This window comes from Crocodylus porosus, unplaced genomic scaffold, assembly GCF_001723895.1.
Source record: "Crocodylus porosus isolate Cpor-Errol unplaced genomic scaffold, CroPor_comp1, whole genome shotgun sequence".
Taxonomy (NCBI): domain Eukaryota; kingdom Metazoa; phylum Chordata; order Crocodylia; family Crocodylidae; genus Crocodylus; species Crocodylus porosus.
Genome location: NW_017728918.1, coordinates 7,477,619 through 7,493,387, shown reverse-complemented (window position 1 = coordinate 7,493,387; position 15,769 = coordinate 7,477,619). Strand labels below are relative to the sequence as shown.

At 43.6% G+C, this 15,769-nt stretch overlaps 1 protein-coding gene across 1 annotated transcript in view; it reads left to right on the top strand.

Annotated features, from left to right (window-relative positions):
* MSRA (methionine sulfoxide reductase A) overlaps positions 1–15,769 on the top strand; it is a 442,159-nt gene that overhangs the window by 303,204 nt on the left and 123,186 nt on the right. The window contains exon 5 of the mRNA XM_019537196.1: positions 5,629–5,735. Coding sequence (XP_019392741.1) covers positions 5,629–5,735 — 107 coding nt within the window. The remainder of the gene's footprint in view (positions 1–5,628; positions 5,736–15,769) is intronic.

Sequence of the window (15,769 nt, the reverse complement as noted above, 5' to 3'; positions counted from 1 at the left end):
TCCTATGACCCCAGCTGACTTCCTGCCCTTGGGCGGGGGGCTGGACTCGATGATCTCCCGAGGTCCCTTCCAGCCCTAATGTCTATGAAATCTATGAAATCTATTCGTGGGTGACTGGTGCCTCCCGAGCACAAGATCACCTACACGGAGGGAAGCAGGGGGTCCTGCACGGCTGATCGCAGAGGGGGGTATGTCCCCCAGCAGCCAATCATCGAGTGCAGAACCACCAGCAGAAAAACCCAAAGTGCACTTCTGCTGGCACTTCCAGTTTTGTGACTAGAGCTTCCAGGGGTGCACAGCCAATCTCAGAGGGTGCACGTGCACCTCCTGTGCATTGCCAACATACCTGTTGATAACAAATCCTACTAGGGAACCAGTAACCAAAAGTGTCCTGTGAAGTGTCAGGATTCATAGCCAGATGAGTCAAGGATCATGGTCGATAATCCATGGAATCCTGTTATATATGTCCTGAGTTTCCCGGCGATACTTTTGTGTGCTGCAAGGTACCCTGAATGAGTCACCTTCAGTTGTTTCTCTTAGTGCGGGCTGATAGTCAGCTCTGTCTTGTTCTAGTTTTCTAAGGAATGGGGTCCACAGGTGCCCACTTGGTTTCCTGCTGCTGATTTTGGTGGAATGACCTGGCAGCTAGGCAGCTAGGCAGAGGCAGAGTGGTTGCTGTCGCCAGGCTGGAGAGGCATTTGCAGCAGGTGGTTTGTGTCCGGGGAACCATAGCAGGATGGTGGATTCCCAAGTCTTTCTTTAAAGCCAGGCACTGAAGCTTGAGTGGGAGCTCATAAATACTGTCTTGTTTCAATTATAAGTAGACCTTTTTTCCACTCCAAATGCACCCAGATATTTTGTACGGGGTCAACCTGTAATCTGAACAGTATGGTACTATTATACAGAGAAGATGATACTCCACGGCACTCTTAGGAGCCATCCAGTGTGGTTACTAAAGGTGCCATACCTGGTCATCTGCTCAGGTATGGCAGCAGTGGGCTTATTTTGCATGGTGAACGACTACACTGGGTGACCCAGATCACCCTCACTTGACATTTTCCCAGGATCTTCTTGGTCTGTGATGAATTAATTCTTCATCATGAAGCCAGGATCTCAGAAGTCCTAAAATTTCAGTGTCAGGTTAAGGTGTCCAGACCTCTGGTTCCTCTGCAGGGACTGGAAAGCATTGGGTCCCCAGCTCTGGAGCAGTCCATATGATGGGTCACCACTGGAGCCATAGAGTCAGCGCACAGCCTATGAGGTGGAGGCAGGAAACCATGCAGCGTCGGATACACTTCAGGAGTGCCGATGCATGCACAAAGCAATAGTGTAAATACAACCACCCACTTCTCCTTCCCCACATCCCTCAAATTGGTAAGATTTGGATTTTGAACCCTTAATACCAGGACCAGGACTGCTTGGATCCAGAGCTTTCATTCTTCAGGTCAGATGAAATTTCAGTCTGGAACTGCAGTTCAAGTCTGGCCCTTTAAATACGGCCCTGTCTTTTTTAAATCTTTAAACAGTTTCCTGGTCAACAAAAAAATGTTTGTCTGGCTATCTGCTGACATGCAATTGTAGGCCTTGAGCATTTTCTTTAAATTTTATTTTTCATGCATTTAACCCTGTGTTTCTTTTCCTTCATTGTGGTCTGGGACAGAAATTTCATAAACCAATTTGACCCAAATCAGTTAAGTCTGATACTACATTCAACCAGGTTTATCTTAAACCAGTTTCAGCCATTTTGAAACTGGTTTATGTGCATTGGACTTCTATTCTGTTACAGATTTAACCCAGTTTCTGATCACTTATACTGGTTTATGTATGACTTCTATCCTTAGCCTGTTTGAGTCTACTCTGTAATTTAGTGAGGGCAATAGTGGTCCCAGGACTACAGCTATGGCTATCCATTTATATTTGGGCAAAAAACTGTTTTTCCTAACATTGAACCTGCAGATGTGGGATTCCGTATAATCAGAACAATACAGTACACAGTGACAGGTTTTTTCTTCCTTCTTTTCCCCTTGTTGCATTATTCTGTTTTACCAACAAATTCAATAAGCTCCAATCTGGCATGATTTGTTTTGGACCAAGGCTTCCCCCTGATATGCAGCTACATTTTAGAAATTAACTGATTTCCTTACAGCTTAGTTGACAGAAATTGGGTTGGGGAGGTCTGCACACTGATTCCAGCTACATGTTATGTAGCACAGCAGAGTTTTATGACTTCCAGCTCTCGCCAAATGGGGTAGATGGTGCTCATTGAGACCCTGCAGGCAAGGCAGGTGTTTTTAAGTCTGTGGCAGATTAGCCACTTCTTGATTAACACCTGAGACAGAACTTCCAAGTGATCCTGTTCGTTAAGGCAGACAGGAAGCTTGGGTTGCCTATGGCCGGCCCAGGTCTGCTTTTGTTTGCAAAAGTCTCAGACAAAGGGGCCTCGAAGGGGCTGTTCTCAGAGTCCCTCCACCCTCTCCATCAGGGTGTCAAGGGGCTTCTTACTGAAGGAGCCAGAGAGACAAGTTATTTAGTGCTGGGAATGAGCATGATTTTATATCTTTCTTGAAGGGGTGGATGCCAAGGTTACAGGTTTGATCCTGTATGGGACACAAGACCTTTCCTACTTCATCAGGTTGGACTAGATGATCTCTTGAGGTCCCTTCCAGCCCGTCTTCTGTATGATTTCTGTGTTGGTGCCAAGAGAGCTTCATGTGCTCCAGGAACTGGCTATATATGCTTGAGGAATGTGGGGTGATATATTTTAATTTCCCCAGAAGATTTTGTGCCATGTTTTTATCTGTGTTGTAGTTGCTCCTTAGAATACCTTAGGTCTTGTCCTCTCTCTCTCATCCTGTCTCTTATCTACCCCATTATGGGTGGTAGAAACGGCATTTCTTTCTTCCTACATTTAGATACCTTTCACTGAAAAGTGGGTTTCTGCCATGTACAGACCTTGGGCCTGTCTGACTTTGTTCCTACCACTGCAGATTTATAATAGCTGGATAGTCTTTAGTGAAATTAGAGTCAGATTCTGGCCCATTGTCATAACAAAAAAACCTTTTTGGGCTGTAAGATGTGAGAAATATCACATTGCTAGACTCAATGGCAATAGTATTAAAAGACTAAAATAAGAATTGCTTTTGAGTTACCTAGTACAGGGCTTCTTCCAACGGAGTTCACATTTCTATTAATTGTCCGTATTTTTAACTCCTATCCTAAGCCTTACAATATATGATATCATACTATATTAAATGAAAAATGTACAATACCATAAAAGACAAAGTATTTCAACTGGCCTTCCAGAAAGGAAGTGGAGTTAAGCACAGATGCCATTGTGGAATTTTTCTTTTTTAAAGCTGATATTAGATTTTATTTTAGTGTGCGTGTGTGTCTGCACGTGTGTGTGTACATGTGGCTATACACATGCATGTGTTCTACCTAAAGCCTGTGTTGGTTTAATAAATATATATATATTTATGTGTATGTACATGCATGCACCCACACAGACACGCATAATCAACCACATGTGCACACAGACCTGCATGCATGCACCCACACAGGCACACAGACACATGTACACATGTACCCGCACAGACACACAGACATCTACACCTACACAGACATCCACACATGCACCCATGCAGATGTGCATGCCCACGCAGGCACACAACCACCGACCCACCCACCCACACAAATAAACATTTTTAAGCCAAGCCAGGATTATTAAGATCAGTCCTCCTACAGCAGTTGTTTAGTAAATTGAATTTCTTGCCTCGTTTGTTACTCATTGGATTAGCGAATTTCAACAAGTAATAGTTGCCTGAGGGCTTAAAAAATATCAGCACTGCACTCTGACAACAGAGGTTGCACATCTAAAATATATTAAAAATAATGACAACAGCAGCAACAACACTTGATAGATGTATGTTTAGCTGCACAAAGTCGATATCCATACCTTAGCATCATGTGGTGCAAGTAGCAGAGTTAGATAATTCATTAATTTGCCACCTCTGGAGACTTTCGGTAAAAATCTATTTTCTTTTTTACTTGTAATTTAAATAAAAAAGATCATTTTAGCCCAGATCTCAACAGGTAACTGGTCATATTGCAAAGCTTCTGGCTAGCAATAGTAATATTTCCTGTTCAGGAGCGGCCCTTGCCTAAGCCAGCATGCAGTGTAATAGAACAAGTTGAGTTAAGAGATGTCAAGGGTAGAAGAGACCGTTACTATCACCAAAACTAAAATCCTTCATTGCTCTCACCCCATAGCTTATAGTTCAGTGTTTAGAGTATCAAATCTTCTGTAGGCTGAATCCAGGGAAGGGCTGAATATCTATCTACACCCAGGATTGGCCATGAGACATTATTCTGTAGTAGTACGCAATCACTGATTCTTCTGGATCATGATGTGTGCATGAGAGGTCACCAGGACCGTCAATGCGTATGCCTAGGCAGGAATCTAGAGGACTGGAGGCTGCCAGACTTTTTTTCCCTCTTTAGACCATTGAAACAGAATCCAAATGCCAGTCCGAGTCTGGACATCCGGTGCCTTGGTGGCTGCAGTTATATGCGTGTCTGGCAATCGAAACCACATGGAAGCAAGGATTCTACCACTGAGCCGCATCAATGGGTACTTTATCCTGTATACCATCATGATCAATGTATGTGTATTGCAAATACACTCTCACAGGAGATGTCTGGACACTTACGTTGCTGGGGTCATCTGACCCCGGCAGTTTTTCCTGCCCAAGCACGGGGAAAGCTGGACCTGATGATCTCAAGAGGTCCCTTCCACCCCTAACATCTACAAATCCATGCATATGAGATGCCCTTTTCCTACCTGATCTGAAAGAAGGTCTAAGCTAGTTGTACGAGCTCCACCTATCCTGGATTGTTCATTCCCAAAAGAAACTCTCTGTGAAACAAATTCAGCCATGCTTTCTCTTTGGGTTCCTTGCAAGGAGCGCTCCACCCACTTCCTACATCCCTTGTTTCCAAGAGTTACTCCCACTTCTATTGCATCCAGGTGGGGTAAGGAACCAGCTGCAGCCATAACTCAGCAGTAGACACTTTTTTTTTTTAACTAGAAACCTCATCATTTGATAAATAAGGAGGGGTTGCCAGCACTTTTCAGTGCACTGGGAAACTTCCTTCAGATTTAATCCTGCATTACAGGGAAACATTTGGACACTGCCTAACAGCAAGAAATTTTTAAATGTTTGCGTGGTGAAAAAAAAGTATTTTAGGGCTATCTTGATTACTATGAAGTGAACCGTAGGGCACGCACACACACAAAATATCAAGTTGGAGATCTATTAAGGCTTTATTTCTGTATTTGACTGCCATGCAATTTACCCAAATATAAAACGTTCACATTTAATTTGTGTGTCATTTAAATGGAGAGATCAGAGAGGAATCATTCCATGTCTACTTAACTCAAAGGAGGTATGAACTTGCTAAAAATAATCAACTGTGTATATACATGTGAGACTGTTGGCTTGTACAGAGCTGGCCATTCCAGATGTACAGAGCCTGCTCAAAAAATCAGAGCTATTGACTATTCACACTACAATCAAACCAGATATGAAGTATGATCCTAATAGCCCAATGTGTTTTTTCTCTCCCCAGGAATGCGGCAGGGTAATGACTTTGGCACACAGTATCGCTCGGCCATCTACACCTTCTCTCAGGAACAGATGGAAGCTGCTCTGAGATCTAAAGAGGATTATCAAAAGGTAATATTGGATAGGACATGAATTACTGTATGCATGATCAGAGCTGAAAGGAAGTTGGCATGATGCACAGCAAGTCAGTTTGTTCTCTGTGTTTTCTGTCTACTGCTACTGTTGCTGACCCTTTTATCGTCGTCTTAGGTCGCATTTATTTTAAATTGCTGTATCCAGGTTTGTAAATCTGAGGATTATGCTGAGAAAAAGCTATTCAGATCCCAGGACCGTGAAGCTACCTGGGCTTGGACTGTAAAGCTAGTCCAAGCTCTGCTTTGCAGTTGAAGTCTTCTTATAATGGGTGAAACCAGAATCTCGGATGCGAACCTTCGTGAACTTTGGGCATGAGTGGAAGTGCATACTGCAGACTCATCTCTGTCTTTTGACCTGTAAAGTGTCTCTGTCTGGTTTGCAACTGGCAGTGAGTTGAGGGAGACGTGCTGTCCATCCAGTGACTTGGGGAGACCGTCTACATTGACTATAGGCAGCACAGGAAGCCCTCTTTTGCGTCAGAGGTAGATGGCCCTTTCAGCACCATTCGTTAACTGGACCAGTTGAAGTATTACAAAAGGGTTCTGTTTCTTTTCTGCCACAAGAGATATACTGTAGGGACTTAGGTTATCTAAAGGCAGCAGAAACATTGTCTTCTAAGGGATTACTTTGCAAAATAACATATTTTGATAATGTCTGTGTAGCAGGGTAAGTGCTTCTTTAAGCAGTCCTTTTTTTTTTAAATGCAAGGATATATGTGTGCATTTGGTGGCAAAATCTCTCTTGTTTGCTGGCATTGTGCATTCTCCCGGAGGCACGCTTTCTGGAACAAACAAACACATGACAAACTTGTGAGAAAGTTTTGAAATTCCTCTTTGTTATCGGGTTATCAAAACACAAAGGGTCTTAACAGCCTTGTCACCGGTCATTTGAAGGGATGACAGTTTTCCAAGATCAAGAAAACATGTGTGAAAATGTTATTCCCTGAGTGAAGTTCATTTTGCAGAGCTGGCTTGACCGGCAATATGAATGCTAGCTTCAGAATCCAGGTGCACCAAGCAATGCTGGAGGGCTTCATTCTTGAAACATGGCAATATTCTGGGGTTTTTTTCCTCTCACTTTCCTTTATCCCATACAGTTTGTTGCTAGCTTTTTCCTACTGTCAGAGCATGTGCTGCATTATGCAACATCTCTGGCTAGGTAATCTAGCTTCTAATGATGGTAGGAACAGGAAAATGGCTACCAGATCTAGCCAGTTCAGTACTCTGTTTTGGACAGTGACCAGTACTAGATGCTGCAGACAAGAATGTGAAAATCCCTTTAATAGATAATTAGGAAATGAAAAGCATATTTGACTTCAGTGCTATTTTGCAGATTAACTTGCAGGAGAATAGCGCTTCTTGTAGCTTCAAATAAACAGAGCACTTACTCCAGCATAATTGTGCTGAAGAGCCCCTACCTATGATGAAAAGTTGGATGCTGATAGGTAAGTCTGAATTCGGCTCACCCACCTTAGGATCTGACAATGTTAAGGAATAAAAAATAGACAGACCAGAAATATATGACAGTTCAAATGTGAAGGTGAAGATCAGTGATTCTCAGTTGGGGCGATGCACAATATTGGCTCTGTTAGGCGTGCAAACACCTACACGTGATTCACAAGATAAACCCAGAGGTTGCAAATAGGAATCCAATGTGTCAAAAACATTCTGACCTGTTCTGGTCTTTCTGAGTTCTTTACAACAGAAATGCTCTATTATTTTTTCATTGTCAAAAAGGGTATGAGCTGGCCTTTTCCTGCAGGGGCTTTGAATCGAATAAGGTTGAGAACCACTCACTGGTGTAGGCGCCGAGCTGTCTGTATCAGGTCTGCTTTCTGTAACTACACATGCAAACTTTTTTCATGCACAAAAATGTGCATGCAGTTGTGTGGCTACTTTGCATATGAAGTTGTCCAAGGGTGACTAGCAATTTGAATACACAAGTAAGCAATTTGTAAATGGTGACTAATGACATGACCTCATGTGCATCCAGGCATAAATCTCAGTCCTTTCAGTGTTTATCTGTGTGATTATCTGTGTTGATCTGTGATTTGGGAAGGTTCCTTCTTCATAATTTACTTAACAGAGTGTCATATGCTCATTGCTTTATTGTGGGCCATTCTACTCCCAAATTGTCGCCGCTTTGGAAAAGTATACTGAGAGCTGTAACCCGCAATACAGTAAGATACAGCTAACGTTAGCAAAAGAGAGCAGAAAACAGCTGACCCTATTTTGTCATTTGTGATACCAACTGGACAGGAAAATCCAAATGCATGTATGCTAGAGGCACTGCCTGTCATTTGTACTGCACAATTTTCTAATAAAGGATTATAGTCTACCTATTTTGAAGTTGTATTCTTTGGAAATTGTATATCATTAGTTAACTTATATAATTAGCCAGGAGCAGAAAGCTGATGTCATGCATAGTTGGGGTTTTTTTGCTTCTGTACTAGATAGGAGACTTAAAAACCATATTGATGCTCAATATGAACTGTAGCTACAAAAGGAAATGTCGCCTACAGTAGCATGGTAGTTGTAGCAAAACTCTTTGTGTTGAGAGACAGTAAGGACCTAAGAAAATATTTTTCAAGGACCTTTTAACTGATTTGTATTGCACTTTGTATTGCACTTTCAGGCAAACACATATAATGAAGTTCCTTATTACAGTATCCATAACACATCTTAAACAGGGCTTCAGGCTGCTCTTATGCATCTCAGATGATGCATCTTTATGTATCTTGCGCAGGGCGGTAACCTATGTGTATATCACAATACTCCGTTGCTGCAAGATAATTACTGATTTATACCACGTCCTGGAGGGTAGAAAGGAGTGCTTTGAGTAGTAACAGAAGTCTATGTATCAGTGAGACTACTGGTTTCCTGGCAATGTAACTGAATAAAAGCAAAGGTGGCTTATTCATTAGTATCCTAATAACTAAATCCAAGTACTGTGGCTGGTTAACTTAAAAAAAAAGGCAAGGACTTTGAAAAGAATAATGGATTTCTATGGGGAGGGAGGAAAATATACTTGGGGCGCATCCTGCTTTGAGCAGGGGGGGTGGAGTAGACCTCTTGAGGTCCCTTCCAACTCTCATTTTCTATGATTCGATGATTCTTGGGTGTTTTTCAGGGGACCACTGCCATTTTGTTACATTAAGGGAAAATGATTTGCTTCTATTGGGGATTAAATCCTCCTGCTTCAGGACATAAGGCACGTGATAAACTCATGGGGGATAGAAAGAAACCTCCTCCATGGTGAAGACATGGTCAAAACAGTTCTGACCATGGTGCTGGTATCTTACACCTTCCTCTAAAAGATCTAGAAGAGGCCAGTTAGAGAACAGATCACGTTGTTCTGATCAGGAATGGCAATTCCTACGCTTCTGTAACAGTGAAGTGGTGCATCTTCTGCCTTAATGCTGGAAAACACTAGTGCTAAAGTAAGGGGAGCTCTGTAAGAGGGCTCTGGCTGGATTGTACAAGACCAGAAACCCCAAGAATTTCAGCTGCACAATATTTGAAAGGTGACATAACACCATCTTCTTGCCAGGGACTGGCAGGGAACACTCTTCATAGTCCTCCTGTACTCTTCCAACTTACTGCTGGCTTGTTTGCAGTACTCTTGTTTGAACCAAAAGAAGGTCTCCTCCTGGAACCCATCATAGCCTTTGTGCTGCATTTCTAAGTCTTGCTATTCCAAGGAGCAAGAATAAGGTACCAGCTTAGCCCTAGTGCAACTCCATAAGAGCCAGTATATTTACCCCAAGGACCTGAACCAGTAAGCTGCATTGCATACTGTCACAGTCAGCAGAAACCAGTATTATTGGCAGAGGTCCTGTTTAGTGTCACTAGCCTTGTATTATTAAAACAATGCAGCTGAGTGATGGTGGCTGTTGTGTTTCTGTTTGTTGAAGAAATTACATATGGTGGTTTATTACCCGAGCATAGAACAGTTACGGATCAGACATTAACAGCTAGGTAGGAAATGTGGCTGAATCATTTTGCCCAGTCTATTATGACCTTAGATCAGAGCTGGCCAACTGGTGGCCCGCAGTCCACATGCAGCCCCTGAAGGGTTGACAGGCAGCCCATGGCTCCTGCCTGGATACCACTCCTTTCCCTCCCCCCACCATCCATTGCTCCTGCCCATGTGGCAAAGAAAGCAGCTGGGCTGCCACCACTGCAGGTGGGCGCACGTGTTGGTGGGGGAGAGGTGCTGTGCATATGGCAGGGGGAGTTCACATGGCTCTTGTCTAGGAGGAGATGAATACACTCAGCTTCTCTGAAAGTTGTTCCTAATAAGGCTACTGAATGGGTGAAAAACATCTGATTACTGCTTTTCAGATTGACAACAGCTTTTGTGAAAATAAGGGGACTTAATCTCTCAATCCCAGTCATTGGTGCTGCGTAGGTTTTTGTCACAGCTCATCTATACTGGAAGCATACATTTATATGTCTAGTTGGTTGTATTCCATTGATACTTTAATCTGGGAACGACAAAGCAGACAGTGAACATCCTTAACTTCTTTGCATGACCCTGACCTGCAGAAAAAAAATTGTCTTGGTATCTTTTTTCATTGCAAAACTATATGGCCACCTTCAGCAAATGGATAACTAGCATCTGATTTGTACCTTTGGCTGTGCTTCTTGTAGATGACAGGAGTACTAGGGTAAAATCTTTAATTGGATGAAACCTGGACACTGTGATTCATTCGTTTAAGTCTTTCGGAATTGACTTCATCACCAGAAAGTAAACATCTCCGGGAGATGAGTAATTCTGCTGTCAAGACTGTTTGGATAACAACGCACTTGTGCTTCACTGGCTGAAAATCTAAGCAAAAGAATTTGGGAAAATTCCACGCTCCCTTGTGGCACATATGCATGTTTCCATTTTATTAAGTTTGATATGGCCGGCATCATTAATGCCATTCTGTGCATCTCCAAAGTTCTCATAATGTACTACAGTCAACATTCATTTGATTTACACTTAAATTCGTAGATTCATAGATGTTGGGGGCTGGAAGGGACCTCTCGAAATCATCGGGTCCAGCCCCCCTGCTCTTGGGCAGGAAATACTGCTGGGGTCAGGTGACAGCAGCAAGGTGCGCATCCAGTCATTTTTTTCATAGATTTCATAGTCGTTAGGGCTGGAAGATCATCAGGACCAGTCCCCTGCTCAAGGGGCAGGAAGTCATCTAGGATCAAAGGATACCAGCAAGATAAGCATCCAAATGTTTCTTGGAAGTGTCCAGATTAGATGCTTGCACCACCTCTGGAGGGAGCCTATTCCAGACCTTGGGGACTCGGACTAAAGAAGTTTTTCCTTATGTCCAGCCTAAAACGGCCTTGCAGGAGTTTGTGGCTGTTGGACCTTGTCTTCCCGTGGGGCGCGCTGGTGAACAGGTGTTCCCCCAGATCCTGGTGCACACCCCTGATATATTTATAGCCTGCCATCAAGTCACCCCTGAGCCTGTGCTTCTCCAGGCTGAAGAGTCCCATGGCTCTCAGCCTTTCTTCATATGGCCTGTTCTCTTGTCCTCTGATCATGAGCGTGGCTCTCCTCTGGACTCACTCCAGCTTCTCCACATCCTTCCTGAATTGTGGAGCCCAGAATTGGATGCAGTACTCCAGCTGTGGCGTCACCAAGGCTGAGTACAGCTGGAGGATGACATCGCATGTGAGGAAGCTTTCTGACTGATCGTATTTGGCTGAGTGCTCTTCCCATGAGATGTCCAGGTAGTTGAAGTCTCCCATGACAACCATGCACCAAGAGTGTGCAGCCTTGGCTTGTTCCCTAGTGAATTCATGGTTCAGCTCTTGTTCCCGATCTGGAGGTCTGTAGGAGATATCCAGAGCAGGTGATTGTACCACCTTTGGGGGGAGTCTCTTCCAGACTGTGGACACTTGAGTTGTAAAGAAGTTTTTCCTTATGTCTAATCTAAAGCGGTCTTCTACAATTTATGACCATTAGCCCTAGCCTTCCCCTGGAGAGTCCTGGTGAACAGATGTTTTCCCAGTCCCTGATGTGGACCGTGTATTTATACTTGTTAGGCTTTCTTAGATCACTATATTGTAGGATATTGCATCTGGGAGAAAAGGCATCTTAATGATTTTTACTTTGAAGTAAGGCTTCTTACTATAGGGACAATAGTATCTTTAAAACATTGACAGCAATGTGGAAGCTCCAGATGACTGTCCCAGAGGAAGCACTGGGTGGCACTAAGAGTGCTTTCCAGAGCTTCCAGGCACACAGAGGAAGCTACTACATCCCCTCTTGAGTGCAGTATGCTACTCACTGATTAGAGAGCCTGTTCTCTTGACTGGAGAGATTGCAAAGGGTTTTTTGGTTTTTTTTCCTGTAGACAGGCTGTACAGAGGAGATGTTTACATAGGAAGGCCAAGTCTGTTTTGTATCAGCCTGAAAACCAAGCTTCTCATTCAGCCCTTTGACTTAGTGAACACTCAGTCATTCTTATACCCTGCAAATCATGCATTTGGAATAGGAGCAATCATCAGTTTTATAAAATCTTACCTTCTATTTTTGCTCCATTTTACCTTCCATTTTACAAATTAGGGCAGCTACCAGATGATGAGCACAGTTGGAAGCAGAGATAGGTGCAGTGATCAGCATACATGAATTAGAAGAACTAAACAACAAAGTTTAGTTGTGGAGCAGTAGGCAACCTCTGGAGACCCCTGTTAGCTGCTCCCTAACTCAGGGACTGTCTCCCAGTTCCCAGCTTCCTAAGTTTCCCATTAAGGATCATCTGTAAATTATAACTTTTGTCACTATACCTTATCTCTTAGCAATAACTGCAAAAATTAGTTAATGCAAAAACCAATGAGCACACCCGTCGACAGAGGGGAGGTTACTAGCATATCACTCTGAAGTGAGCCTTCTCCATTCGCTTTCCTGTTCACCCTGTCCTGCAGCTCCTTTAGCAAGTTGCTGTGAGTCATTCAGGAAGCTTCACTTTTGGACTGGTGTAGTATGTGACTTGTTTTCCAGTTTCGGTGGGAAGCACTTCTTCCAAAACTTGATAGACTTAAGTCCTTATGCTGAGATCCAATTGACTTATGCTTGTGGCAGCTGTGCTTCTGCACATAGCACCAAGTTCATTAGCACAGACAGCTGAGGCTGATTTCCTCTTTCTCCATGATAGTATTTACATTTGTGTCCATAGGTACATTTCTTCCTGCCAGGACACAGTTGCTTCTTGCTTTCTGGAACACATGGTTTCTTCCTAAGAAGACTGCTTAGATTAAGGCTCTGACTGCCAAGAAGATCACCAGGAGGCATTCATTTTGTGTCTTCTTGCACTGCAATCACAGACTTAACTAGATTCAGTTTCTCCAAGCTGCCAGACCCAAATTGTTGTCACGTCCCTAGGTACCACAATGAATAGGAGTCTGTCTCTTTCTACAGCAATGCATCACCCTCTCACTGGTATATGTGTTCCTGAATGGCCATTTATTTTGATGTTTGTTGGACTTGCTTTTGGTCTCAGTTTTAATTTTCTATAATCCTGCACTGGTAAAATATTAACCCAAGCTCCAAGATCCATGTTAAATGAAACCATTGTTCCTTGCACTTTCACTGGTCAAATCCAGTCCCTCTCAGTGTTTTTGCTTGATTCAACCACATCTATAAAAAGCTCCTTGTCCAATTCCTGCTTGAGTGTATGCACCGGATGTTTCTGTGTGTGGGATCTGCATCATCTGGCAAAATGGTTTCTCTGGTTAAAGTTAAAACAGGGCTTTGCAAATGCAGTGCAACGTTTGGGGCCAAGTTGCCTTTTGTGTTTGCTGCCTACCTGGCTGTTCATGCTCTTTTTTAGCAGTTTCCATGCTGATGGAAAATTTCACCCTGCAGGGTGGCTTCTTACCAGCAGAAAATGCCATCCTGGATTTTTCTGGGCATGTTATTTCATGCCTAATTCTTGAACGGCCCCTTTTGGTGCACTCAGGTCTGCAGCCTTGGGCCTCGCGCTTTCTGCTGCCCTGCACATTTGAACAGTCTTTTCTAGGGACAGGTCTCCCTCTTGCAATAGGTTTTTTTTGTAATGCAGGGTCTGCAGTGCCACAAATAATCCTGTCTCTAATTAGAGATTCTGTCAAAGGCCTGAAAGCACAGCTGTTACTCCGTCTCTTTAGTTCAGTAATATACCAATCTATACTTTCTTCTCTTCTTTGTCTGCATTGTTCAAGGACCTCATTCTTTTTCGGCATGCAGTACTCCTAAAATTTGGACAGTATTACACTTAACTATGTATTTTGGCCTTCTTTGGAGATGAAGGTGTCATAAACACTAACAGCCCGAGCTTCCTCCCCAACAATATGCAAAAAGATTGAGCATTTGACTTTGTTGTTTTGCTCTTCTGCCCATGTGGCTGCTGGGAACCACTCAGCCCTTTGTCTGAACACTGTCCAATTCTTTGCTATATTTCCAGACATCAGAGTGGGAGGTGGAGGTTGGGAAACTTCCAAGACTAAATGTCCTTTTAGTCAGACTGTAACTCTGCAAGAAGATCACCTACAGAGGCCTTCATCTTTCCATGTGGCTCTGTTGCTGCACTTGCTCTCCATGGCCAACTTCTGTTTCAGTTTGGAACTCAAATTCTGTCGTTGTTTTTCATTTGCTACTCCTGACGCCACGTAGCGATCATCAAGTTCAGTAAGCATGGGCCTATCTGAATGAGAGATACTAAACAACAAACTTTAATTGTGGAACATTAGGCAACCTCTTCAGACCCTTTGTTTCTTTCTCACTCACTAACTAACCAGGCATTCATAGATTTCATAGCCATTAGGACTGGAAGGGACCTCGGGAGATCATCGAGTCCAGCCCTCTGTCCTTATGTCCAGCCTGAAATAGTCTTGAAGGAGCTTGTGACCGTTGGTACTTGTCATCCCTTGGGGCACTCTGGTGAACAGACGTTCAGATCCTGATGCACACCCTGATGTACTTATAAGCGACCACCAGGTCACCCCTGAGCTGATGCTTCTCTAGGCTGAAGAGTCCCATGGCTCTCAGCCTGTCTTCATAAGGCCTGTTTTCTGGCCCTCTGATCATGTGCGTGGCTCTCCTCTGGACTCGCTCAAGCCTCTCCACATCCTCCCTGAATTGTGGAGCCCAGAATTGGATTCCCTAACTCAGGGACCATATCTGAATGCCCAGCTTCCTCAGTCTCCCATTAGGAAGCGTCTCTAAATTACAACTTCTGTCACTACAATACAGAAGGAGTCAAGCAGCCTACAGTAGTAGTAGGAGACCAGGTTAGGGGTTTTACACCTTCACTAGCTAAAAAATTCCAGTGCTGAGCTACCTTCAGATTTACAAAGCTATCTTTAATATTCAACCTACACTTCTCTGCTTGTAATTTAAGACCATTATTTCTTGTCCCCTGCTTCCAGAGGAACATAGGAAGGGACCTCACCAGGTCATCAAGTCCAGCTCCCTGCTCCATACAGGCTCATCCCTGACTAAACCATCCCAGCCAATGGTCTGTCTGACCTACTCTTGAACATTTTCCAGGAATGGAGATCTCATAACTCCTCTAGGAAGCCTGTTCTGATGCTTGATCACCCTTATAGTCAGAAAATTCCTCCTAATCTTCATAAATTGCCTCTGCTGCCCATTAGGTCCCTTGTTTCTAGTCCTGTCCTCTATGGCCAGAGAGAAAAGATTATTTCCACCCTCATAAGACATTGTCTAGGCCTCTAATCATTCTGATTGCTCTCCACTGGACTCTTCTAAATTGTCCACATCTTTTTGGAAGGATGGTGCCTGACACTGGACATGGTACTCCAGCTGAGGCCTCACCAGTGCTGAACAGAGTGAAATCATAGAATCATAGAAGTCGGGTCGGAAGGGACTTTGTAGATCTTCAAGTCTGACCCTCCGCCTGGCGGGAGAAAAAACGACTCAAATGAGTCCAGCCAGGTAAGCATCAAGCCTCTTCTTAAAGACCCCCAGGGTAGGAGCCAGCACCACTTCCCTAGGAAGTTGGT